This window comes from Astatotilapia calliptera, chromosome 22 (genome assembly GCF_900246225.1).
Source record: "Astatotilapia calliptera chromosome 22, fAstCal1.2, whole genome shotgun sequence".
NCBI classification, from domain to species: Eukaryota; Metazoa; Chordata; class Actinopteri; order Cichliformes; family Cichlidae; genus Astatotilapia; species Astatotilapia calliptera.
This window is the reverse complement of record NC_039322.1, coordinates 31119952-31146721: the sequence shown is the minus strand read 5'-3', so window position 1 is coordinate 31146721 and position 26770 is coordinate 31119952. Positions and strand designations below refer to the sequence as shown.

Here is a 26770-nt window from a genome sequence, read left to right as displayed (position 1 = left end):
TTATGGATTTTCTATAATCAATCAAAATTACACACAGGTTCAGATATACACATACTCATGGTAGTGTTTGCATACCCTCGTTTTTGCTGCCTTATCTGTGGCAGCTGTGTTGCTTTCAGACTGTATTATATGTTAACTATTAGATTAATATTATATTTTTTGTCTTCCTTTGTAAAACTAGCTCCTTTGTTGCCTGTAGATTTATTCTTATTAATGCTTGGTCAGCTCTTGCTAAAGGTGCCCATTTCATACGAATGGGTTTGTACCTACATTATGAAATCCTTACTGACTTAATAAGCTGATGACCACAGTGGTTATTTTGACTGGAATAAGTGAAATCAGATTATACCCTGGATCTGTTGAAGTTGCTTTGAAACTGACTTAGGTAAAACTCTTTGTTAGTCTGTTAAGATCTAGTTGTCAAAACCTAGACATGTATTTAAATAGTGCAACAAATAAATAATTAACCAGCCACTCTTTTACCTTGATGGAAAGCATCATGAGGTCAAGAACAAGGCCCATAGGAGGCATAGCTAGAGATGGACAAGGTGGCGGTGTTAAGATTTCCATTGGGAGTGTCCAGGAGGGACAGGATATAAATAGAAGTATATAAGAAGGAAATGCTACATGGTTTCAGAGAAGAACACATAAAACCTGCACTTCAACAGTATTATAGTGGTTATTACATTAATAGCGTCTTAATTGGGACTGCTATTTTTTGAGCCACTAATTTATGTTTCTCTTAGCAGAATATTAGGAATGGAATTCTCAAATGATGGATGAGCAGCATGATTTAGTGCAGGCGCAGCAATGTCGTCCTCTACTGACATTACATTTGCATTGACAGAACTGGCATTAGTAGATGAGATGTACTGTCAAAAGACAAAGTCATCTATGCTCCAATAATCAACAACAGGGTTAGTATAACATTTTCTGAGGAGCTAAAGATTGTAAATGGTACTTGTCAAGGAAGTACCTTGTAAATGTTCAGAGTGGGAAAAGAGTTCTTGTCATCTGGAAATAAGGAAGAAATCTTGTGTATATGTTCTACTAAATTCAAAAGGCTTTGCAGAATGTGGGCTAATGATTGGGTTTTAAAATATCCACTGATTAAAAAAGGAAAAGAAAGGAAAAGACCTGACCTGATGTTTGCCAGACAAACATCTAAAATATGTGAAAAGAACCTTGAGTAAGCCAAGTAGTTTGAATTTCTTGAAATGTGGCTAAATGAGAGAATGATTGATGGAGAACAGAACAGCATTTTATTAATCAGAAACAGAAACTACAAATATGTTTATAAATGAACGATGGCAAAGCTTATGGAAAAACGAGCAAGTCTTACTTCACATGATCACTTCACAATACAGCAGAAAGAAATGCCCGTCTTGGATAATAATAACAGTAGATGGCAGCATTGTGCCACTGAGTCGCCTAGTCTGCCCAATCCAAAGGAGCAGAAGCGCAACGACGACGTAAACCTCAGTTCTCACGAGACTCTGCGTGATCCAACATGGCTACGACCTGTTTGTGGAACGTAAACAAAGTACTGAGCCAACTACATCTCTCTCTACATTATAAAGGTTTCAACCCCGAGGAGCTGGACTATTATATCGATTCCTACTCCGAACAATTATTCACAATGATAAAGAACGAAAACTAACGGAGCCGCTCGTAACCCGACTCCATCATCAAAACGACCACTGGACTCATTCACCAACTCAACAACCCAGAAGCAGCTGAATGAAGTACAAATACTTTTTTCAACTTTGTTATTTTCCAACTTTCTGTGAATGGTCCTTGATCTCTCTCGGTCCTTGATTAATGGTCATGACAATTTGTATATTAATTATCATGAAATTGATGTCACGGTCCATTGTGTATTCAGTGGTGCTAGTTTCAGTCATTATGCAAATCTGCTGTTTACAAGGCTGGGGAAACCTACAGTCAGCTGAGACTGAAGAACTTGGTTGAGTGAGGAAACGCTACGTCCAGATGCACACAATTAATTTTCTGGGGTAAATGAAAGCAGTAATTTGTGTAGACAAACTCTATATTCATAGACAGCTTTTATGCTTGAAAATGGTAAAATGGTGAAAACTCTTTGGCTGTATAAATGCAACTACGCAATATACCATAAAATATGAAACCTAATCACAATCCAGTCATAGAGTTTTTGATCCAGAAGGCCAGTTTATAGTATCTACATTGCAATGGTCCTAACAAGATGGTGCTTCATAAAGTTTCTCTTCACTAAGCAACCTGCCAACTTACAATAGCTGGTGACTTTAATGCTGTGTTGAATCCAATAATGGAGAGATCTGACCTTTCTGCTAATAAAATAACACAACAGAATACATGAAAAATTATGCCTTTATTATTGTTGGACTATTGTTGGACACTTTCCACTTGATCAAGAATACACGCCTTAATTCTGCAGACATAAATGATGTTTTTATTAGATTTTACATTAATTTATACACCTCTTACTTTGACCCAGATATTAAAGATATTTGCAAAGTCATCAGTACGTCACACTAACTGATGCACTTGATTTCTGGCCCAGCAGGTTCTCAGTTTTGGAGGAATAATGTGGTTGCTACAGACCATGTGGTATTAGTTCATCAGCTCAATTTTAAATTCAGGATTCAGTGCAGTTACTTTGTATAGTAAATTGTATAGCATATGTACAATATAGAGCATTAATAAGTCATTCCAGGGCAAAGTAATGTCACAACACTTATTATGCATTTATAATACAGAATTACAACCAGGAGACAAAAACAGCAAGAAATGAAACCAAAACTAGAAAAGCATTTCCTGAAGAAACTGCGGTGTGAATGCTGATAGTTGAATCTTTTGAGCTGAAATGTAATAACTGCTGGAATGTTAAGTTAAAAATGTTGAATGAGCTGAAATACACAGAATCATTCACTTGAAGGTTAATGTTCAAAACTGCTGTTTCAAACTTTCAAAGTTGGAAAGCAGCTGAACAGGTTTGACATGTACATTAGAAAAAGCTGACTAATGACAAAAGAAAATGTAGAGTCAGAAAACACCTGAATGAAAGCTCATATTCTTTAAATTAGCAGAAGAGTGGAATTATGTATTTTAAATGTCTAAACTCAAGAATCACAAATGAAAAAAGATGCTTGCATGTCTACTCTAATCTGCTGTGTGTGTAGATCACTGCAGGAGGAATCCTGAAGTAGAGCTGGGTTGATGGTAATAAAAGTGGAACTAAAGTCCACAAAAAGTAGCCTGGCATAAGTTCCTGCACAGTCCAGATTGTCTGTCAGAAAAGAGCTCATCCAAATCTTCGGAGAGTCATCAACAGACCTGTGGAGTGTGTGTGTGAAACGCTGGGAAAACCAGAAAAACAAAGAATTAAGATAAAAGAATGAGCAACAAATCAGAAACCCAAAATTCATCAATCATCAGGACTTAGAACATGACATGCTTTTTACAGAATTTTAAAAGGCTTATAGATCTAGAAAGCTACAAATACACAATATATTTTAACATTAATCAATACCAGCAGTTAGGGCTGGGCTATATCATACCGTTCACGGTAATACCGGTATAATGTTGGGCAACGATAGGAAAATGAAATATCGCCATAGAATATGGGTAAAACGCGCATGCGCAGTGCCTTTGTTTACATACGCACATGGCGACGATGCAGAATGAGAAGAGCGAAAGCGGATCGTTGAATGAAACGGATGAACCAGAATTGGTTTGTAAAAATGCTGCAGCTTCAGTGGTGTGGGACTGGTTTGGCTTTCATCCGTCAGATACACAACAAAGCACTATTTTTGGTAGAGCATGCTAGCGGGCCGTCGTTATTACCGTGTTTTTTGGAAAATACGGCGCACTTAAAATCAATCCTTTGATTTTTCTGAAAATCGACAGAGCCCCTTATAATCCCGTGTGCCTTATGTATGAATTCTGGTTGTGTTACTGACCTGGAAATGATTTTATGTACACGGCGCTCGAAAATCTGTCAAATGTTTCAGTACGACTTTGCTAAGCTATGAACCCGCACCGCTTGATGGATTGTCGGAGCATTACGGCTATCGTAGGCAGGAGCCTGGCGGAGTGATACTACTGTGCTTCAACATAATGTTACCGTATTGTGTGTGTATAACCTCTTTTTAAGTTTTGTGGATATTATACATGGTTATGCTGAGGATATGTCGGCCAGTTTCCACTGGAAATGCCTTTTGGTTAAACTGTCAGCGAGGAATTTGCATTTGCACTGTTACATTTTTATATAACTTTAATGCACATAAAAAAGCTGCTTGTTTAAATGAAAATACATTGATGGTTTTTTTTTTTTTGCACTAATAAAGTTGAGGAATTGTAAAGTATTTTGTCTAGTGTCAATTATATCGTCAGTTATATTGTTATCGCAAATTTTCAAATGTATATCATGATAAATATTTTTGGTCATATCGCCCTGCTCTACCAGCAGTGATATTCTAAATATGTCAAACCACTGTGACCTACTCCTCCTCCGCCATTATGTCAAAACGCACCTCACAACAGGAACAAACATGCACGTAACAGCTCGTGGTTTAGTTGCGAAAAGGAGACAGGAAACACCAGTATCGCAAACACTTTCTTTCTACCTGGTTTCATCCACAGCTACAAAACTCCACAGGACTTCCTCCTCCCTTCCACTCCTTGATTCCTTTCTGAGCACTGGCCTTGCCCAGACAGGTAAGTTGAAATAATGGACAATGAGATGATGCAGTAACTATTGCCTCAGCCCCAGTTGCATAACTCTGGTTTTTCCTTTTTCCCAAAGTCATCACATTATCTCAAATGCATGTGGTTACTTGTCACCCATGTGACTTGACAGTATTTATAGTTTTTAGAAAAGAGTTTTGTTTTCATTTCCTATTTGGAAAGAGGTCACCTGGTTCACTGATTCTCTTCAATTCATTTGGCTTCTACATAAAAGCGAAAGAACAGAAAAGAAAAATAAAAGCAAATACTCCCTATAACCAAACCCAATGACTGTTTTTAACATATGTGCTAAAATCTGGTATCCAGCATATCGATCTAGCTATCTATCTTTTTTCTCTCAGAGAAAGGTAGGTACGTTGGCATATACATATACTTTCTGAAGTAAAAATCAAATGATTTCAAAGAAAAAGGGGCCATTAACCAGATGTTAATCATCTAGTGGGAAGCTTAAAAGCATGATGACTGTTAGAGCATCACATTAATGTACGAGGTGTCACATCAGTGTGTAATATTCATTCACATGCTTCCATATACCCCGCCCTGTGACAGCTGGAGTAGGTTCCCGCAACCCTGCAACCATGAATTAGATAAGAAGTTATATGAAATTGGTTGGAGGGATGGATGGACTTTCATGCACTGTGCATCACTACTGTAGAAAATTGTGTTTGTGTGAATCTATTACAATGCATTTTGATAAATCCATTTGTATCCATTTTCTGGCTCCACTAAATTAAAAATTTATCTTGGTGCACAAAACTACACTGATAAATACGAGTTTATTTATTTTGGAATTTTCCCTGTTTAAAAGTGAATCAAACCAAGAAGGTAAAGCTCTGGGGTTTCCCCTCTTCTGTCCTTAGATAACCTATCATCATCATCATCAGCCTGAAACCTTCCTTTCTCTCTTTTCAAGTGGTTACAGTTGTTATACGAGTGATTCATGGTTGTTTCCCCTAAAATTGAATGGGGCATTTATTCTGTAGAATAAAGGCCACACGGATTAACAAAAATTGAGAGTTTCACCATCTGCTGGTACCCCGCAGAGTTTGGAAATGATTGTACAAACCATTTACAGTTTAGTTTGGTTAAAATTCTTGAATTAAGCGAAGTGATTTGAATAAGTGTAGTAACTTCGATTTCTATTTCAGCTAATCTCTGCTTTGCTTCCTGTCTTCACACAAGTGCTCAAGACTCTGTAATCCAAGACCCAAGAATGTGAGAAGTAGTTATAGTTTTGCATTATGCATCAGATCTGGCTCTTTCAACCCCACAGAGGGTCTTTTCCATATACAGATTCAAGTTTCTGCAGCCAGAGGTCAGCAAGCCAAGGTCTCTGTCCTTGTTTGAGTCATGATGCTAGCATGATGCCCACCCAACCAACATTTACTTAGTCCCTATAGGTGCAGGTCACCAGGAATTGAAAAATTTTCCATCCAAGCCTGGCTCCATGAACACATTTTATCTGACCCTCATGAGAGGGTCAGATAAAATGTGACAATAATAACAAAATGTTGCAACAACAACAATAATAACCTCTGTAGATAAATTGCAATTTGTGAGTAATAGTCACAGTATAACATGGCAATTTTTAAACACATTTTTCATCAAAATCTTTCTAGAGAGATTTCCACATCATATTTTTGGTGAGCTATTTATCTACTAGAGCTTTTCGAATCCTGTCTTGTAAAGAGGAAGCTGAGTAGTGGGCCATTCTACAAAAAGCACTGTGTATTCCTCCTTTCTCAGGGAATGTATCAAGTCTTTTTTTAGATAAAGGGAGTTTGGTTCTCGTGGCAGTTTTAGAAAGAGAAAAAAGCATGACAAGCTGACATGAGGGGAGTTTTTTTTTTCACATCCTTTTGCTAAACAAAATACCAAACTCTGTGTGTAAGTGGGCTGGAGACCACATGAGGGGCAGTTTCTGAGGAAAGAAAAAAAATTTAAATATAATTTCTGTCTTGTTGTTGCGTATACTCCCCTGCTGCTGAAGTTCACCCTCTATGGAAAACCATGTTTAGTCATTTTCACTGAATGACATATAAAATGATACATGGAAACATAAAAATGTGTTATAAAGTATCTTTGCTTATTTGAATGCATCTTGACATCTTTGATTCCTCTTCTCCTTTTCAGTGTTTTAGTTGATTGTGTTAGATTTTATCTTGGTATGTGTCTGTGACGATAGACAACAGTCTCCAAACAGTTTGTGGTTGGGCGTGGTCTTTTATTCCATGGCCAGTTTTGTAAACTAAAATAGCACTGAAAGAGTTTTGTGGAGTTACAGTAAAAGGTTGTACTTTGCCTTCCGGTTAAGGCAGATTTGGAGACATTTGGAGACAGTTCTTGTAATAAAGTTGGATATCATTGCTGCTATAAGACAATAAAACTACATTAAAACAGATGAAATGTTTTGAGTATTCTGGATTTGATGTATGTATTTATTTTAACCTTTGATGCTTTAACATAATTGTAGTCCACATAGTGAACAATAGCTGACAGTGTGTTACTGTGTTTCTTCCATAACTGTTTCATGTGTCTGCCTTTCAGATATTTCTTACACTAAAAGTTTTTTTTATTGTCTGTAATAATAATTAACAACAGCTAGCATCTCATCAGTTAACATTCGCCATTTTGGAAACATGCCAAGCCAAATTATCTAGCATAATACAGTGTGAGCAGGATGTGACTACACAGTAGCACCAAATGCTGATAGTAAAACTTCTGTGTGTGACTGTGTGCCAGAATAAGTGCTGTATGAATAGTTGAAGGTGGTTTGCAATATGCTTTAAGTGAGTGACCAAATTAGAAAAGGTCTATATAAATGTAGTCCACCACAGACATGAAGTGTCACCAATTTAATCATGTCAGTGTCCTTCAGAATCTATTACTCTGTCCACTGTCTAATATATGTTGAACAAGTCCTTTCTAAAGAGAGCAAATTTGTTTCATATGCTAAGGTTGTGGCCATCAGTGTAAGAAGTAAACTTTCTGAATTTGATGTGCCGTGCTGTCGCTATGAGTCTTCCTGTGGGCATTGCGAGCACACTCAGTTTTTATTTATGCAAATATATTGGTTTTAGCTGATACAACTCCACTGTTTGCAACCTCTCTGTCTATCTTACTGGTCACACTTCTTTCCTGTTTCCCACTGTTGTTTCATAGCTAATACAAATATATACATATATGATAGCTATAGAAAAATAGAGCTCATCTTATCTTGACCACCACTGGTGACATCATTTAACACCTTAAGATGCTACTCCACCCAAAATATAGTTTGAGCATGAAAGGCTCACTTTCGCGTGAAGATGACTGTTAAAAACTTGCAGCTTAAAGAATAAAGACAGACATTCTCCATGATGACTGTGATACAGTCACAAAGCCTCCCCAATAGGCATGGCTGTTTTACACAACTGTTATTTTGTAAGCTCATGTGAAAGGGATATCATATGTTCTTCTACATTATCTCTGTAGAGAAGGTTTTAAGGTTTGTTTGTTTTGGTGTTGTGACACCCTCTGGGTAGCTGTTTTTAAACTATGGGCCAGAGATAAGCCTGAGGCCCAGGAGCTACACCTTAACCTTTGTGGTGTTCGAGATCTGGGATTTCCACCACCAGCTATCGTCGGTTACCTCTATGAAACCAAAGACTACTTCAAAATAAAGTGCTATTTTCTTTTTCTCTTCTGAAGATGGTTTAAAGTGATTGTGAAGTTGAAATATCATTATATGTTAGTCAGCATCTAATGTAAATAAATCACTTGTTATTGCTTTTACAATTGGCTGAAATATACCACCTTTAAACTTATGTTGAGCACTCAAAGTATTTTCCACACAGTCCCATATACCATCATACAGCTTTTTTTTCTGGCTGTTTCTGACATTTACACAATCAGTCACACTCTAGTGGGGGCAATGAGGACAACATGGGGATTCAAGATCTTGCCTATGTAGATTAGGGATTGATCACGCAACCTTCCCAGTGGTAGACAACCCGCTACCACAGCCTCCCACGCTGTTGCAGCAAATGTAGAACGGTGTTCCTCTTTCCAGGGCATGGTTTGTCAGTGACGATGAAAAGACATTCAGATGCAGCGTGTTCCCATTTTTCAGTTTTTCAAGATCAATTTATGACATTCAATTCAGAATAGTAATGAACTCTGGTTATCTGACTAGAGTGCTGACTAAATCTTCAACACTTACTCTGCTAATAGACATGAAACACCTACACTCATCCTTACTCATTACAGTTACCATATGATCTTTTCATACAAACAAGCCATGGAAAGGATTATTAATGATACAGTTTCAGATGGTTTGTAATCATGTATTACATATATTCTACCTTTTATATAACCTCTTATCATTAATCAGTCCATCATTTCCATTAATCATTGATCTATCCAAGCTGTTAGAGAGCAAGAAGGTGGTGTCCACCCTGAAGGGCTTGTCATGCCATCTCAGGGCACACAGAGATACAGACAGACAAGTGTTTGCACTCAGAACATACTTCATAGAGTGCCTTTTAGTAATTAGAACAACATCTTATTTGTATATCACATTTAAAACATGCATCCCAAAAGGTTGATTCTGTTGTAGCGTTTTCAGTGGGAGAAACGTTTCGTCACTCAGTGTTTCGTGAGTGACGAAACGTTTCAAAAAACCTTTATAAAATTATTAGGGAAGTGACACATGTACTATAAATGTAGGTTGACAATGACATCACTGGCAGTTAATTGTTGGTGGAATATCAAACACAATAACGTAAAAAACATTTGGCAATAGTGGTCAAACTGACTGACGAATAGCTGAAGGTTGCAGACTTTTCTGTGACTTATTGCCCCACATTTGAACTGGCTTTCAGTGTGTCTGCCCCACATAGAAACGAAGACAACACAACAACATATGTGAACACTTCACATCAATAGCTAACATGTGCTTTTTAAAAATTTAGAATAGTAGAATAGAGTGATCTGTGGTCTTGCCTGTGTACGCAGGTATACAGCAGGTGAGTGTATGTGCCTGTTTGAAATGATCTATTGAGTTGTGTGGGTGTGCACTGAGGTGCAAAAGGGGATTCCACACAGGTGTCTGGTTTTTTATTTGATGTTGGTATAACTCCATCATACACATGCCATGTGCAGAGGAGGTGTGGTGCGTAAGATCCTCCCAGGCACTGGGTCTCTATTTCTCATTGAGTCTCCACATGTGTGACATCATTGGAGTTTCCCCCTCTATCGGTGAGAGCCTTTTAAAACAGCCTCTCACAGATAGCGGCATCAAACAAGAAGAAGAGGTGGAAGAAGAGGAGGAAAGGCTGCTAAGAAGTGAACTGTACCTGATAGAAGGCACCCACTAAAAACAATGGAAGGTGAATGCATGGTCGCGCTGGATACAATGATCGACAAAGACACAGAGAAACAGGCAACACAGGAAATCAAGCCCAGGTCAAAGCTAACCATGGCCCTCCTGGCATTCACACTTTGCCTCGCTGCTACTGCTGCTGCTGCCCTCGTTGTTAACAGGCGTGCTGAGGTGGGTTTTAAAATTCTCTCTAAACTACTCAAGAGCGCCATTGACTCTCACAGTGAATGAACTGTTTCACCTAAAACCAACCAGTCTGTAACAGCGTTCTGTGTCATGCTCTATTTCAAACAGGCTCCTGGACAAAATGAGGACAATTTTGGTGAGTACCCTCAACTCTTACAAAAGTAGTGGACTTATTGATGTTTGTTTGTTTTTTGTTTGTTTTTTTAGCTTAGTAATGTTAGTGACTAGTAGGCGAAAACACTGTATAATTCATATTCTCTGTCTTTTCTTGTTCCCAGATCTCCATCACACTTTGAGGCAAATATCAAATGTGAGAGCAGCCATTCATTTGCAAGGTAAGGGATGAAACCCAAGTAAAAAAAAGTGCAAGGCATATTTTAGACTGATTGTGGAGAACCATACTACACCTTTCCCAGTATTGTAATCATGAAATCACACGTCTCTGTGAGATTCATGGGACATTTAGTGGATCATAATTGGAGGAAGTTCTTGATTCAGGAAGCTTACCAGTTTTTCCAGAAAGTTTTAGAACTTCTCCTTGATTTTTAAGGGCACATTATGCCTGTTTCCTTTGGATATTTTGGAGATTTAAATGAGTTCTAGTTAGACTGAAGAATGTAGAGGATAAATGAGAAATAGGCTCATGTCACTGCAACAGAATTCATTTGAAATTTCTCTTCAGGAACCCCTGACTCAAGTGCAGTTTTATTTCACTGTTAATCAGAAATTCACCATGGTGTCTGCCATTTGTCTGTACTATTCAACAGGAGTACACAACTATAGTAGAAAGACCTCAGTGGAATGGCAGAAGGATGTGGACCAGTCCCACTCTCAGGGAGGACTAGAGCTCGATAAAAATGAAATTGTGATTCCTCGAGATGGCCTCTACTTTGTTTACAGCCAAGCATCTTTCCGGGTTGACTGCAGCAGCGATGCCGACGATACCTCCTCACACCCCATGGTCCACCTGAGCCACACTGTCAAACGCTGGTCTCGCTCATATGCACCTAAATATGTGACCATTCTCCACTCTATCCGTACAGTCTGCCAAAAGACAACCAGTGGGGATTCAGATGAGGATGGGAACTGGTACACTGCAGTTTACATGGGGGCTGTGTTCAACTTGTATGCTCATGACAGACTGAGAACACAGACAGAGGAGGCAATGCTGGAGAAATTGGAGGATGAGCCAGGGAAGAACTTCTTTGGTGTTTTTGCCTTGTGAGGAGAGGTGTCTGATGAATGTAGGTGAAAAGGTGACCTCAGACTCCATTTCTCCACCATGACCTGCTGTCCTTCTGGAAGGCTTTTAACTATTGAATGTGAGGAAACCACAGATGGTTCACATTGCACTAAAGAGGTGATGGAAAATGTACTTTAACCATCAGCCATACTTGAAATATTTGTATCAGCAAGTCATTTCATTTTTGTAAGTAAATCAAACTATTGTAACTACAGCAGTCAACCAAAGAGTGCTACCATGTCACTACAGGCTGACAGAATAGAAAAACAAAGGGTTTACTTTTTGGGGAATTTATTTATTTAACATATCTTTGTCGTATTTATTTTATTTGTTGTATTTATTTATTTATTTATTGAAATATTGAAATACTTATATATTTATTAATTTTATTGTGTGTTTTATAATGAATGTCCTACTGTATTTGTGCTGATTTTTATGTATGAAACTATTTGTTTCGTTTTATGGCAAGTACAAACAAATGTCTGAGAATTTATAGTGCCTGTGGTACTCTGAAATATTTGAATAAAACTCAGCTTATAAAGAAATCATGTTTGCAAGAGCTGTGTTTATCATTTTACAAACCAGTGAAAAAAAGAAAAAATATCAAACATGCTACAGGGTCAAACTAAACAGAGCAAACAAATGAGCCACAACGGCTAAAGAAAGCTCAAATTATTGCTAGTGTGTGCGATGGGACAATTAATTAACACACGGTAGTAACCACAGAGCACAGTGTGTCCTCTTTTTGTGTGCAGCGAAACAATCATGGAAGTGGAGGAGTTTAACTGTTACTTCATCGAGATGAACCCAAATTTATCATGCTTGCTAAATACTGAGATATTTGTCTCTATGACACCATTATTGAAATGTTTATGTTACCTTTCAACTGCATGCACACTAAAAGAATACTTTATAATACTTGCAAATGAAGTAAAATTAAATGTGCAACTTATTTTCATGTAATCACCCTCCCAGTGTCCTGCCTCCAGTCAGTGAAATGGAAATGGGGGAAATACAGTTAGGTCCATAAATATTTCACAGAGACACCTTTTCCCCCTCATTTTGGTTCTGTACATTACTACAATCAATTTTAAATGAAAGAACAACAACTCAGATGCGGTTGAAGTTCATACAGCTTTAGCTTAGTGGGCTGAACAAAAAGGTTGCACACAGTGATCGAGAAACCTCTAGCAAATAACATCCTATATATTTAAAGTGGTGGCAGCACGGTGGCACGGTGGTTAGCACTGTTGCCGCACAGCAAGAAGGTCCTGAGTTCAATTCCAACACCAGGCCGGGGTCTTTCTGTGTGGAGTTTGCATGTTCTCCCCGTGTTTGCGTGGGTTCCCTCCGGGTACTCCGGCTTCCTCCCACCGTCCAAAGACATGCAGCTTGTGGGGATAGGTTAATTGGATAATCCAAATTGTCACTAGGTCTGAATGTTCAAATGAATGTGAGTGCAAATGGTTGTCTGTCCCTGTGTGTTGGCCCTGCGACAGACTGGCGACTTGTCCAGGGTGTACCCTGCCTCTCACCCTATGACAGCTGGGATAGGCTCCAGCGCCCCCCACGACCCTGAAGAGGATAAGCGGAAGCGAATGGATGGATGGATGGATGGATATTTAAAGTGAATTTAATTTCATTTGTGCTTTTAAAAAGGAGACCCACGTTTCACTCTAAATTGTCACTGTCTGCAGGATTTGATACCATTACAAAGTGGCAGACCACGTAACGTTACAGAACTGCGTTGCTGACACAATAAATGCAGTTTCAAATCCCTCGTGTACAGAACCTGGTTTAAAGCCTGATTCCAGGATGGGGTTTCTGCTAATGTTTCAGACATTGCTGTTAATGTCTAAAAGCTGATATTAGAAAGCTTACATGTTACTTATGGTAATGTAACCTCTCAGAAAAACTTGATATGGTTTGTTTTTTTGATTCAACTCAATCAAAACAAACAATCAAAAAAAGCCATTCTAGAATTAAATAGCATTTTAATGCCAACACTTTTGAAAAATTTAGTCAATGCATTTTAATTAGACAATATGTTAAACCCCTTCTGAGTTAGATTACTTTAATTAAAAATACATGGTAACATGTATTTAAGTACAGGGCTGCATGGTTACATGACTGATGTGACTTATGTGACTTTTGACTGTGTTCGTATGAGCTCATCACTGTTGACAGTGGGTAATATTAGCCTGGTTATTACGTAAGATACTATGACTTAGCTCTGTGTTCATATTCATTAACAGTGCAAGTTTTTGTATTTGGCACTGTGAAAGTTTCCAGTAGAGTAATAATTCCTCAACACTTTAACAGAATGGAAGAGAGAAGGGGAACTCCCTGCTTATGTGGTAATTCCCCTGCTTCCTCCTCCAGCTGCCTACAGAGCTGTACCAAATATCACCAGTGGAAAGTATTTATCTCACAGTAAATAGCTTTTTTTATACTGTCTTTTTTGTTTATTGACCACACTTCAAGAGGTCCCTAAAAACCCTACACGGATAATGGCAGAAGAGATGCATTTTTAAGTCAGACTGTATATCTTTGTAAATTTTTTATTTTTATTTTTTTTATGTTAAATAGATTTGCAAGAATTTTATGTAAATTTGGTTCATTTTTTCATTATGAGTTATTGTGTGAAAAAACAAAAATCGGTGGCACGGTGGTTAGCACTGTTGCCGCACAGCAAGAGGTTCTGAGTTCAATTCCACCATCATCCTTTCTGTGTGGAGTTTGCGTGGGTCCCACCTGGGTACTCTGGCTTTCTCCCACAGTCCAAAGACATTAGTGATGTGTTGGTCGCGAATGGAACGACTCTTAGAGCCGACTCTTTGAAGTGAACGACGAGAGCCGGCTCCTTATTAGGAACCGTGGGTTTTTTTCTTTTTCCTTCTCTCTTCTTCTCTCTCGCACTTTTTTCCTGCTTCACTCCGGTACGCGAGCCTTGTGCTTTGTGCTGGGCAGAGGGGGGAGGGGCGGTAGTTACACTCGCAGTAGCACAGGAACAGAGCGGGAGAGAGAGAGAGAGAGAAAGAGAGCCAGGGACAACAACGTCACATTAGAAAGGTATAGTAATCATCCACAACTATTTTCAGTTGCGGATGATAAAGGATACAGAAAGTTTATTCATGCAGGCCCATATGACAGAGAAGGTGCATCTGCTTTTTGTTTTCATATTTTAATTTATATTTAATTGTGTTGTGGTTTGCAGTGTTTTGTGTTGTTTCACTTTAAATGTGTTTCAAAGGAAAAACCTGAAAATTTAAATAGTTAAAAGTTGAAATGTAAATAGTTGGTTTTTGTATTATATGATTTATTTATTACATTTTATGTGGAGAGAATAAATAAAAGTATATTTATGGTGGCCCCTACAAACAAAACACGTACGAAACACAACAGAAGTGCTCCAGGATGCTAGGGGGCAGTGTTGAGCTTTTGTTACCTAGTGGCTACACAAGCCAGGAAGTACCAACGACCGGATTTGGTGTGAGGTAGTAACAGGTAAATGAACATTTTTTTAAAAATTATTTGAATTATTATGAGTGCTTGTGTATAAATACACAAACAATACACACATGCTTTCAATTGTGCAATTTAAGTGATCTAGGTAGATCTGTTTTGGAAGTTCAGTTCATGCTAGAAATGTGTTTTGGAGTTTGTACGTGCTTTGTTTCTAGGGGCCACCGTATGTATTTATATATAAACATATATAAATAAAACCACATTTTTTTACATTAGTAATTCCTTTTGTGCATAATTTTATATTGTTGTTAATAACAAATTAATTAAAGCAAGAAAACAACCTGAAGAGCCGGTTGGGAGCCGAAAGAGCCGGCTCTCTAAAAAGAGCTGGAAATCCCATCACTAAAAGACATGCAGTTAGTGGGGATAGAATCAGAAAGACTTTATTTATCTCCAAGGGCCAATTAACATACGACAGAGCAGCATAACGTTGAAGATAAGGACAATAAGAACAGGCAATAAGAGTCAGATAATAAATACACAGAATATACACAGCTTTAAAATTACACAGTTTTAAAATTAAAGTGACTAAAAGGTGAATAAATAACTGTAAGTGACTAAAAGTGAATAAAGTGTCGGTAGTATAAAAAGAATGTAGAGTAGTTGATGTTTCTGGTGTGGGAAAGCAGAGTGGCTTTGGGGACAAAGGTGGCTCTCCTCTCTCAGTCCTGCAGGAAATGCAGCGGAGGCGTCGCCCAGAGGGGAGCCATTGAAATGTGGGGTGAAGAATGTGAGAGGGGTCGTTGATGATTTTGGCTGCCTGTCTAAGGGCCTGTGGGCTGAAAACCTGTGCCAGAGTTCTGACAGGCAGGCCAATGATTTTAGAGCACACTGATGCCATGTGTTGCAGGCTGTTCCTGTTCTGAAGGCTGAGGGAGTGGAACCAGCAAGTGATGGAGAAGGTCATGATGCTTTCCAGGAAGGCATGGTAAAAAGCCATCATGATGGGTGTGCTGACTCCAAAGCAGTTGAGTTTCCTATAGTGATGTGCGATACCACTGATTTCCTTTCCGATCCGATACCAAGTAAAATTCAGGGTGGTATCGGCGATACTGATCCGATACCGATACTCTGTACAAAAACTTAATGTTTCATTGCATTTCATAATACAATATATAATTGTATTATGTAATTGTAATAATAACATAACCATATTGCTTCATAATGATTAGAGGACATCAGACAACTTGTTTTTATTGCTTAATAATGCAGAATAATCATATAGAAATAAAAAAAACCTGACGTTGTGCGCTATTTGAGCATGTTTCCTGCCTGCAGCACTAAAGGACTGTGCGAGAGACATCTGTCTCGCCCTAGCAGCACCTGTCCCTGTCCTCCTCTTCAGTTCGCCTCAACATAAGCTTATCATATTCTGTGATGTGATTTCCTCCGAGGTGTTTGACGAGGTCAGTGGTGTTGCCACAACAACGTGTCCACACAGGACTCTGTTTGCGCTCAGCCATTGTTGTGAGTGTGCACGCCAGGGGCTGCGACACATTTATACAGCTGTATTCCGCATATGACTATGAAAGGCGTAAGAGGAAGTAGTTCCTTCCAAATTAGACGATCCAAATTGTATAGTTTCTTTCCACTGCATTCATTTTAATGGAAAAGCTACAAATTTACCCCAGAGTACTAAAATATCGATATTATAATATGAGAATCGATTCTAGAACATAAATTGCTGGTATCGGAAGAATCAATATTTCAGTATCGATCCGCACACCACTAGTTTCCTAAGGAGGTATAGCCGTTGGTGGCACCTCCTGAGAATCTCCTCTGTGTTGGCAGAGAATTTCAGGAGGTTGTCAAAGATGGTTCCCAGGTATTTGTACTCCTCAAAGATAGGTTAATTGATCATTCTAAATTGCCCATAGGTGTGAATGTAGGTTGTCTATCTCTGTGTGCTAGCACTGCGACAGACTGATGACCTGTCCAGGGTGTACCCCACCTCTTCCCCCCCCCCCCTCCCCGCGACCCTGAAAAGGATAAGTACAATGAACAAAACATTTTGAGAAAAACAGTTTGTTTTATTTTCATTCTTGCAAATGAAATAATCTGCCATATTAAATGTAACAGCATATAGAAATATAGTTTGAATACTGTACCACATGAAAGACATGTTAAATATGCCAAATAATCAATTGTAATTATTTACATAACCAATATTTACACTCTGTGTGCATATTTTCATATGTATGAACAGCACATCTCCACTGCTTTACAGACTCTACAGTTAATTCACATCAACACACACAAACATACATTACATTAGATATTTACACAGGATCACCGGAAACAAATTTAGCCGAAGCACTGAACAATGTTTGCGTGGTTCACACATCAGTACCTCCTAATTAACTTGTTAGTCTACTTGGGGCAAGGTGCTTGAGACAATTTAGATTACCCGTGCTAACGAAACAAGCTGTGCTACCACAGAAAGAAAAATGAGTCTTGAGATCACACTGAATATTTGTCACGTGTAGAATATTCCCATATATTGGATTCAAAGAAACCGACATGACAACACAATGGAACGCTGGATCCTCAGTGAAATAAAAAGCTGTCACAAGAAGAGGCAGAAGTGAAACTCTTTGCTGAGAGGAAGACAATCAGTTGTGGTTGAAAGCGCTAAGAACAGCTTGTGAGAGGGGAGAATTTCCTTTTGTCTTTCCTTTCGTTTTTGGTCAAATGTCACGATTTTTGGAAATCAAACAAAATAACACAAAGAGAGGATGAAACGCTGCAGTTAGCTAACCTCTCACATCAAGCCATGTAGATGGTGTTCAGGTTAGGACTTAGCATTAGCGTTAGGATTATTTTAATTATTTCTTCAAAAAATTAATCAAAAAACTCCATGGCAACCTTACCATTATAAAGACACTAAATCTGTGATATAAATTATGGGTCTGTGCTCAGAAATAAAAACAGTGTGAGGCTATCAAAGAGTCATGAGTGGGTAATTTGAGCCTCTAATATGATTGAAGCTTACTCTGTTCTTTGTAAGAGTTTCAGAGGACACTACGTGTGGCCCAAGCAGTGTGCAGCCATGTAAACAGCCATACTGTTTCTATGTTTGTTAACATTTTTTCCTCCAATGCCCCTGCAGCCTGTGGCAGCTGCTTGAACTGTAAAAAAGTGGTGGCCCTGTCAGGGTCCTGGATGTGAGCGACCCAGGGTCCTTGAGCAGTTATGGACTTGTATTATATTATATGTGTTTTTGCTGCTCTGCACTGCTGTTTTTGTTGTCCAGGTGTGCGTGTTTGTGTGGGTGCGGCTGTGACAGGCACCTTCAGGCCTGGTGGGTGTGGCCCTGCCAGGTGGTTGGCCACACCTGAAGACCATCACACACCTGCAGCTGATTAAGCCTCGTCGGAGAAACTACTTAAGAGTGTGATGGAGCTCTCTCCAACGCTGGATCATTGTGTGACTTCACGTTAGGCTCTTGTCAAGTTAGTAAGGTTAGTCTGCTGCATTGTGGTGTTTCTGACGGCTGCCTCTTTGTTATTCCCTAAGAGAATGTGGAGACGAGAGGGCAGCGAGCACGGGGTGCTCAGACACTGAGGGGCGGAGACAAAGAACACTATCACTGGGACATGTCACGGGAGTCGGGAACGCACTGCGGATTTGTTGTTTTCCCTGCACTGTAAATAAACGCACTGTTGCATCAAAGAGTCCAGCATTTGGGTCCTCCTTTCCCCACATCCCCACGGTTGGGCAGCGTTAACCGTGACATGTCCAGGACTGTATCTTAAGTTTGAGGTGCGCTTCCACGTGTACGGGAGAAATGACCTCATGAAAACTGCTGGATTAACTACATCTGATCTTTACTGTGAGCAGACCATACCACAAAGACCAAAGATATGTCAAAATATGGTTTGATATGATAAGAATCAGGACAGTAGCCTGATGGCATTATCCCAATGCCAAACCGAATGAGAAAAAGGAAACTGGTTAGCATTATTTATTTCCATTTATTTGCATTGAACACCTTTCTCAGCATCAAGATTTCAGTTTAGCGTGAAACATGAATTCACATTTAATTTATTTTAATTGTTTTCATGTTATTTTTCTTTTGAGAAACAGGAGGAGAATGTTGTCAAAGTTGTGGTCAGTTTTTGTATTGTTTGTGGGTATGGAAACCTTCCTGACTGAATTAATAATGCCTGACCTGCTTTATATTACAAGAGTGCCCTTTGACCAGTGCTGAAGACATAGATGGTCTCGTTTCACTAAAGTCGGTAAGACCCAGTTAAACCATTTATGTAGACATAAAGCTCTGAACCCAGCGAACTTATCTCTGTTAGGCGTACAGAAATGAAGCATGATTTCAGTTTCTCCTATGAAACCCCCCCCCTCCACAAAATAGAAGCAGAAGAGAGAACACAACAAAAAACGGAAATACAGCAGCAGCCCATACAGGGGAAATCTGACACCCTGGTGGTTTTCTTGTTCTGAATAAGTTTGTTTATAGCTGTGGAGGAAGTGTGTGTGAACTGTTGGTGAAACTTGAGTTCTAAGAGGAAATGATATGATCAACCTCTTTTGAGGGGGATTCAGTAGAGACTAAAGTAAAATACCATCATGCATCTTTTAGCTCAGAAACAAACCCTGTTTCATATTAATGTTGATGATACCCACATCTAGATCTCTTTCTGACTGGTGTGCCTTTGTAAATAAAGTCCTATTTAAATGGAACAAACTGTTTATTGTATATCATTACCTTAAAAATAATGTCAGTGACTAATACAAGTTATATAAAATGAATGATTTCTCCTGGTTTGTTGACCGGAGAAGCAAAACTGCTATTATTTAAATTTAAATTTATACCTACATACCATTAGGAATTTAAGTTTTGGCATTCTAAATGATTAATTTTTAACAACTCAGAAGTCTGTATCCAAGTAATTAAAAAATAAATAAAATAAAATCTTGTGTTAATGTATAAACCCTCCTGTGAGGAGGCTCCCAGGGTCTGTACACTCTTCACATTCTACATCAGGGCACCTCCACTCCTTCCACTCCAGTCAGCTTCACTACTAAACAAATCAGGAACCAGCTGATGAGACTCCAGAGGTCATAGCCCATGTCACAACGAGACCCATGGTGCTCATTGTGAACATCACACATCATTTTTCACTATCTATGGCCCACGATTAGCCCACTGATAGTCCTCTCCATTTTACCTGGTTAGTGAGCACGGTGAGATAAATGAGAGCCAGATGCTTCTCCTTCAGTACCTTCAGACAAGCCCTACTGTTTTTTAAACTGACAGCGATGTAGGTAGTTATGCGTCCTTAGTCATCTGGATTGCCAACTATCTGACTGTCAGACCACACTATGTGTGCCTGCAGTTTTGTGTGGTGGACAGTATGGTCAGCAACACAGATGCCCTGCAGGGGACCGTCCTGTCTCCTTTCTCTTCACTGTGTATAGACTTCAGAAACCTGCCACCTCCATTAGTTTTATGATGATTCTGCAGTAGTGGGATGTATCAGAGAGGGTGACGAGGATAAATATATTCTGATTCTGAGCAAAGCCTAATCTTGACATAATGATTCCTGGTGTTTATGTGGGGATTTTGCACTCTGAGAGACATATGGATGCTAGCCATGGGGGGATTCCCATGATGCACTGAGTATTTCCTTTTTAATCACCTTTCTGCATTGAATCACACTTGTTATTTATCTCTGGCTCTCTTCCACAGCATGTCTTTATCTGGTCTTCCTTCTCTCACCCCAACCGGTCGCAGCAGGCCGCCCCTCCCTGAGCCTGGTTCTGCTGAAGGTTTGTTCCTGTTAAAAGGGAGTTTTTCCTTCCCACTGTCGCCAAAGTGCTTGCTGGGTTTTTTCTCTCTATGTATTATTGTAGGGTCTACCTTACAATATAAAGCGCCTTGAGGTGACTGTTGTTGTGATTTGGCGCTGTATAAATAAAATTGAATTGAACTGAATTGAATGGCCTGCAGTGAACTCTGCTTTGAGCTTTAAAAACAAGGTGACAGGAACTGTTCATTGGAGTTGTCTGAAATACACTGCTGGCCATATAGTCAACAGGCTTACCATTTTTAATTGAAAGCTAGTCTGGTATTACATGTAGCTACTGCGTTTATTATAATTAACCATTCTGTAGTTGACATATTACCTTCAAGCTTGCAGTTTGAATTCAACACCAATTGTCATTTCTCCAAACAGAAAAAGGCAAAACTGGTAGAAAATGTTCACAACAGAACCAGATAAATGTTATGATGTTTTTTCAATTCATATGTTTAGCTGACACCCATCCTGTCCTAAGATGGGTGTCCGTGTACTACATGCTGCTGTAAACTTGCCAGTGGAACAGTAAAACACAACAAATCATGACATTAGCACCCCCAAGTGTATAGGACAGTGTAATTACATCCTAAAAGAAATATATGCTCGTGACATAAATAAGCAGCAACAATATTAAGCAACTAGAAAAAAGGTCTAAAAACTGATTAAAAAATTGGTCATGTTGTATTTTACAGCCTTAAACATAAGATCTGCAAATGTAATTCCTACAGCAAATTTAGTTTAAATAAAACATTTTAAGGTCTTATTTTGTTTGACTCTAATTTTAAACTCTTGAAGACATGTTAAACGTCTTCAAGTGACAGTGAGGGGTTTAGCATGAACACACCCAACTATGGATTCTCTCTAAACAGCGACCAGGAACACTGTTTAAACCACCACCAAACATTTAACCAGAAGAGCTACAGTGACAAAGCGAATTAAATAATGAACATAACCACTAACAAAATTTGCAACATTTATTTAAAAAGAAAATCATATTTTTTAGTCAGTCTCTTAAATCACTATTTAACCACATTAGAAGACCATATTATGAGTTCTAAATGATTGCTAGGCTGTTGTTGCGGCATTTGATTATTTTTTAAACTGTGATTTAAAAGTGTCTTAAATGTGCCCTGTATGAACTGAGACCCTCTAGCCTGCATTTTCCTTAAAATATTTAAATAAAATAGTAATTTTATGAATAATAATAATGATGTACTGTAAGTTTTGTGCACGTTTTATGTGTTAGGAGCTGGGACGGGTGTGTTCTATTGTGTTTTGTGTCGTTTCCTTTTTTGGAATAGGCTGCTGGGCTGTGATCATCACGGTTTCCCTGATGCACCCTTTGAGCATCAGGCGTCATCAGCCGGACTATTTAAGAAGCAGCTCTCAGGTGTCAGATTATTGTCTTAGCCTCAAGCAGTAACGGATCACCCGTCTTTTATGTACTACTTTGATAACCAAGGTATTCACAGATTTCCTTCTCCTCTGCTTCCTGTCAAATGACGACACTCTCTGCCCAGCCAACCACCTGTCCACTTCACCGTGCTACCTCAGTTCATCTCTTCTGGACCCCGTCACTCCACTCGCCTACACTGTTGCTGGTCCCCGCCTCAACCTCCTGTTTTATGTACCTCCCCAAGTCCGTACTAACCGTGTGGCGACTAAGCTCTCGAATTCCTTGTGAACATTTCCGTATCTCCTCAGCTCTGTTGCTATCGGTCACTAACTTCCTTTTCTCCTCTTCCCCCTCTGGATAGTTTGAGTTTTCCATTCAATCTCATGTAAGTGTTATGTTTGATATTCGTCCTCACTGTAAATAAACCTGTTTAACTGCAACCGTGTCTGTCTGAGTGATCTGCCACCTGGGTCCACCTGACACTATGTCTATTACATACACCAGTGGGGGATGCTGACTATCATGCCTAGGTCAGCAGCTTTATCATGAATCTGTGAACATCATCATAATAGGCATGCTGATAACTGTGTGCATATCAAAGCGCCTTTTATATGTTTCTAGTTTTTTAAATGATTCAGCTAAAGAAACTCTCATTGGTCTAACTTCAGTGTTCAGTGTCAGTGGCAGCTGTTGTTCTTATGGTCATCGCAGACAGAATGCTCTTCTTCTTGTTTCATAAATGATTACTTTGAATTTTGATAGTAAGCCTGTCAGTGCTGAAAATACCGTTGTATGCAATGTTCAACTTGATTTGTACTTCTGCATTAAATCTAGTACACAGAAATTTAGTTACACATTGTAGCAATGCACACCACAACCATAAAAGTCTGTAAACACAGTCTTTTGGTTTGCTCAAAGATGTTATCACTGGGGAACAAATGTAGAATGTAAGTATGTATGTAGGCTATAATTATGTCTATCTTGCTTATAACACAAATAGCCTAGTCTTCTGGGAATTTTGTTGTTCTACAACTCTACCACTCTCTATATAAACCCAACCAGTTTGAAAGTGTAATAACAATGATGGATGCAGCCACTCACCAGCATGTTATTAAAAGTGGGGCTTATTAGCCATCTCTTGCCTGGTTAGCAAACTGCAACCACTAACTATATTGGTGCACTGGGCAGATACTGTGGATACCTGCTAATTAGTACTAAACAACATACTAATGAAATAATAAAATTTCACTCATCAAAACTGGAAGACAGATTTCTTGGACAGACCTCTGCTCCTCTTTCACCAAACAGTGAGCACCAGGACAGGTTTAAAACTATCATTTATTTGATTCAATCCTAAGGCGCCCTGTCTAAACTAACCTCGCTAGTTTTGTAGGCTACCATTTAAATCTAATAGAGAACAGACCAGTTACAAATTTGGGAGGAAATTTATCCAGAACAATAAATCAAAAACAAATCCAGCAGAGATCAGCTTAGAAAATACTGGACTGGTACACATATAGCATTTTTCTACTGTATTTAAACACTCAAAGTGCTTCCTTACTACAACCCTTATTCACCCATTTGCACACATTCATTTACCGTAAGCACTTTTTTCTATGACTAAGTGCTGTTTACCTCATACTGTGATGGATGCCTTTGGGGCAACTCAGGATCTTGGTCAAGGATTCTTTGATGTCTGGAGGAGCCAAGCACAGAAGTACCAATCTTCCAACGGGTGGATGACCCAGTCTACATCTTGAGCTACAGCCGCTCTACTGTTTTCAAGTTGTAGTAGTAGTGGTAAACTGACCTCAAAGCCAGGGGACATTTAAAGACGCTGCTCATGCCTCAATCAAATTAATCAAAAGTACATGTGCTATCACAGGGTGTATATCTGTGTATGTGCCTTCTCAGTGTTTTTATTGAGCTGTTGCTTGACTGGAACATATTTTGCTGCACTCATTTCTGTCTGAGGGAAAATCCTTTACCTTTTTTTTAATCTTCATTTTAAACCTTAGATATTTATTTATTTTTCAAACTTGTATTACTATCCTCATCCTGCCACTGTTAACCACCATCTTACTTGTAGAGTAGCTGAAGCCGGCTAGTGTGACACTTATTTCGACTGATCTTGCTGTCTGACTGGTAGAGACTGGACGAGTTGGCGAAGGACTGTGGAACAGGATGAGGGTCAGAGGCAGGCGCTGGGTATCCTGGAGGAGGGGCCAATGACCTGGGGTCACTCTGGGTGATGGAAAAGGGAGGGGGGCTGTGGTTCTGATTAGTGATGGTGGACGCTCTTCTCCTTGATCGCAGGGCCTGTCTCTCAGACAGCTGGTTTCTCAGCTCTGACACACGTTCTTCTTTCTAAGGGAAAAGTAAAGTAAACACTCAAAAATTAAGTTATTACAGATCCAAAAAGACTTTTACATGATAAGCATCTGTTTTAACTGACTTAGTTAACAGGAGAACCTGCTTTCTTGTTTAGGTACTTCTTGGGAGAAAAAGTATTTGAGTCATTAACCTGTTAAATACAGAGGAAGAGCTTAAATGAAACAAACACTTGGATAAGAAAAGGGCCTGCCTGACCTCCTGGATGATCTTCTGCAGTTCCTTGTTCTCTCTCTCTAGTTGTCTGGACTTCTCCTCGTCATTGTTATTGGTGGATGAACCTGTCTTCATGGTCTCCTGGGCATCTGACTGCCACTCACCACGTGTTATCAGGCGCCGCATCTACAAATTGTGCAAATGTTTTTAATGTGATACATGAAAACTCCATAGTGCATCTATTACAACAGCAGGGCTTTGTAGTACTGTAGAAGAGTCCATCTGCTGATAGGTACTTCTTTTGCAGAACTTTTACCAACTCAAAACATTTTGCACATTATGAAACAAAGGATTTAACAAAGATCACCCAGGACTACAGAGCATCTAGAATCCTTTATCAGAGAGGAATGGGACCTCATTCTTACTAATTAAAATATGCTTTTTGATTTACTTGGCAAGTATGGACGTGATATTTGTGTACTTAGTTAATATCATCCTCCCTAAACTAACAGCACTCCAGGAATATGAACAGAGACACAGCACCATGCTGATTGGCCAGAGTAGACTGTTAAAGATCTGAATTGGTGATGCTGACACGGCAACACTCACCCAATTAGCAGACCCTCAGGTGATATATCATGCAATCTCAGATGCCGTCCATGCTAATGGATTTTCATCCGGTCTTACACTAAATGTGCTAGTTTAAGCTGCAGGTATGGGATGAAGAGAGGTGTGAGATGGATTTACCTTGGGGACAAACAGAACCACCAGGGTGATGTAGACTGAGAAGACAATGGCTAAAGAGGCGAAGGCGAAAGAGGCATCCTGCTGGGAGGACAGAATCATGGTGACTGGAGCTGTGATCATACACAGTACCTGAAGAGAAGAATAAATAGAGTAGATAAGCTTAGCTTGTTTATTACAAAAAAATAACAAGAAAATTTTAGTCTTAGCATAAATTTTTAAAAAAAAGTGTAACAATTTCAACAGAGTTACCTATCACACTAGTAAAAAAGGACCAGGATTCAGTCCAACTGTTTTCTACAGAACATTAATACAAAACCTCTGGTTTCAATTTAATGGCGATTTTGAAGACCAGTGATGGGATTAACAGCGTTAAAAGTAACGGCATTACTAACGGCTAACACTAAATAGCCAGACTCTCACTCAGTCACCCTCACCGAAGCCTCTCTTTTCCCGTCTTCATTCCTGAAAACTCACCTTCTGTCAACCTTAACTCAGCTCTGGAATTAACCACCCTCTCCCTCAGTTGCCTTCACACCATTGACCGCCTTTGACAGTACAAACTGGCAGAAAAAATAGATCCAGCAGACGTAATTTGGACAGTGATCTCCAAACAGGGAGCAATAATTGGTGATCACGAGCAAATCCTGCAGTTTCAGGCAAAATCAGGTGCAAATCAATCAGTGACAGACAGTAGGAAATCCTATCCACATTTCCAAAGCTCTGTTCAGACATCACTCCCACCCCCAATCAGCCACCAGTACACTCAGCACAGTCCCCGTTTGCTGCTCCTGAGAAAGACGCTCCACTTTTCTCTGCCCTGGTCTCTGCAAACCATGCCTGTGTTCCATGATGCAGTGACCTCAACACTCAAACCTTTTTCCGGTGAGTTGGGCCGGTACAGGGCTTTCTCTTACAGTGCTCACTTGTGTTCGGCCAATCGCCTCTTTCTTTGACAATGCTGCTAAACTCTCCCACTTAGTAGGTCTGCTGAGGAGAAAGACGCTGGCATGGGCTGAAGCTTATTTTTCACTCACCCAGTCTCTGAGGGCAGCGTGGCCAATTATTAAATTTATGGCAGGGCAAAACGTAGTGTAGCAAAGTTTGTCACTGATTTGTACAACTGGAAGCCAGTTGGCCCGATCATTGGCTTCAGGGTTTATTTTTGCAAGCCTTAAATGTTAGCCCTTCCATTCATG

The 26770-nt window shown here is 39.4% G+C and overlaps 2 protein-coding genes across 4 annotated transcripts in view; one reads left to right on the top strand and one right to left on the bottom strand.

Annotated features, from left to right (window-relative positions):
• Positions 1–9984: 9984 nt before the first annotated feature.
• LOC113014729 (tumor necrosis factor-like) lies at positions 9985–11849 on the top strand. Its single transcript, XM_026156443.1, has 4 exons — positions 9985–10282; positions 10406–10433; positions 10576–10632; positions 11065–11849. Exons 1-4 carry the CDS (start codon positions 10112–10114, stop codon positions 11520–11522), a joined length of 714 nt encoding a protein of 237 aa, XP_026012228.1. The 5' UTR covers positions 9985–10111; the 3' UTR covers positions 11523–11849.
• Positions 11850–23711: 11862 nt separating this feature from the next.
• gabbr1b (gamma-aminobutyric acid (GABA) B receptor, 1b) overlaps positions 23712–26770 on the bottom strand; it is a 113433-nt gene continuing 110374 nt past the window's right edge. For all 3 annotated transcript variants that reach the window (XM_026155859.1, XM_026155857.1, XM_026155858.1), the window contains 3 exons: positions 25575–25703; positions 24870–25013; positions 23712–24647 (listed from right to left, as the gene is read on the bottom strand). In XM_026155859.1, the coding sequence (XP_026011644.1) occupies positions 24360–24647; positions 24870–25013; positions 25575–25703 (561 nt within the window). In that variant the 3' untranslated portion in view covers positions 23712–24359. The remainder of the gene's footprint in view (positions 24648–24869; positions 25014–25574; positions 25704–26770) is intronic.

Excerpts from the sequence above, each read along its gene's own strand:
- LOC113014729 (XM_026156443.1), top strand. The coding sequence starts at position 10,112 with ATGGAAGGTGAATGCATGGTCGCGCTGGATACAATGATCGACAAAGAC. Across the intron at positions 10,283-10,405 it reads TTGTTAACAGGCGTGCTGAG|GCTCCTGGACAAAATGAGGA; the intron begins GTGGGTTTTAAA and ends TATTTCAAACAG. Across the intron at positions 10,633-11,064 it reads AGCAGCCATTCATTTGCAAG|GAGTACACAACTATAGTAGA; the intron begins GTAAGGGATGAA and ends ACTATTCAACAG.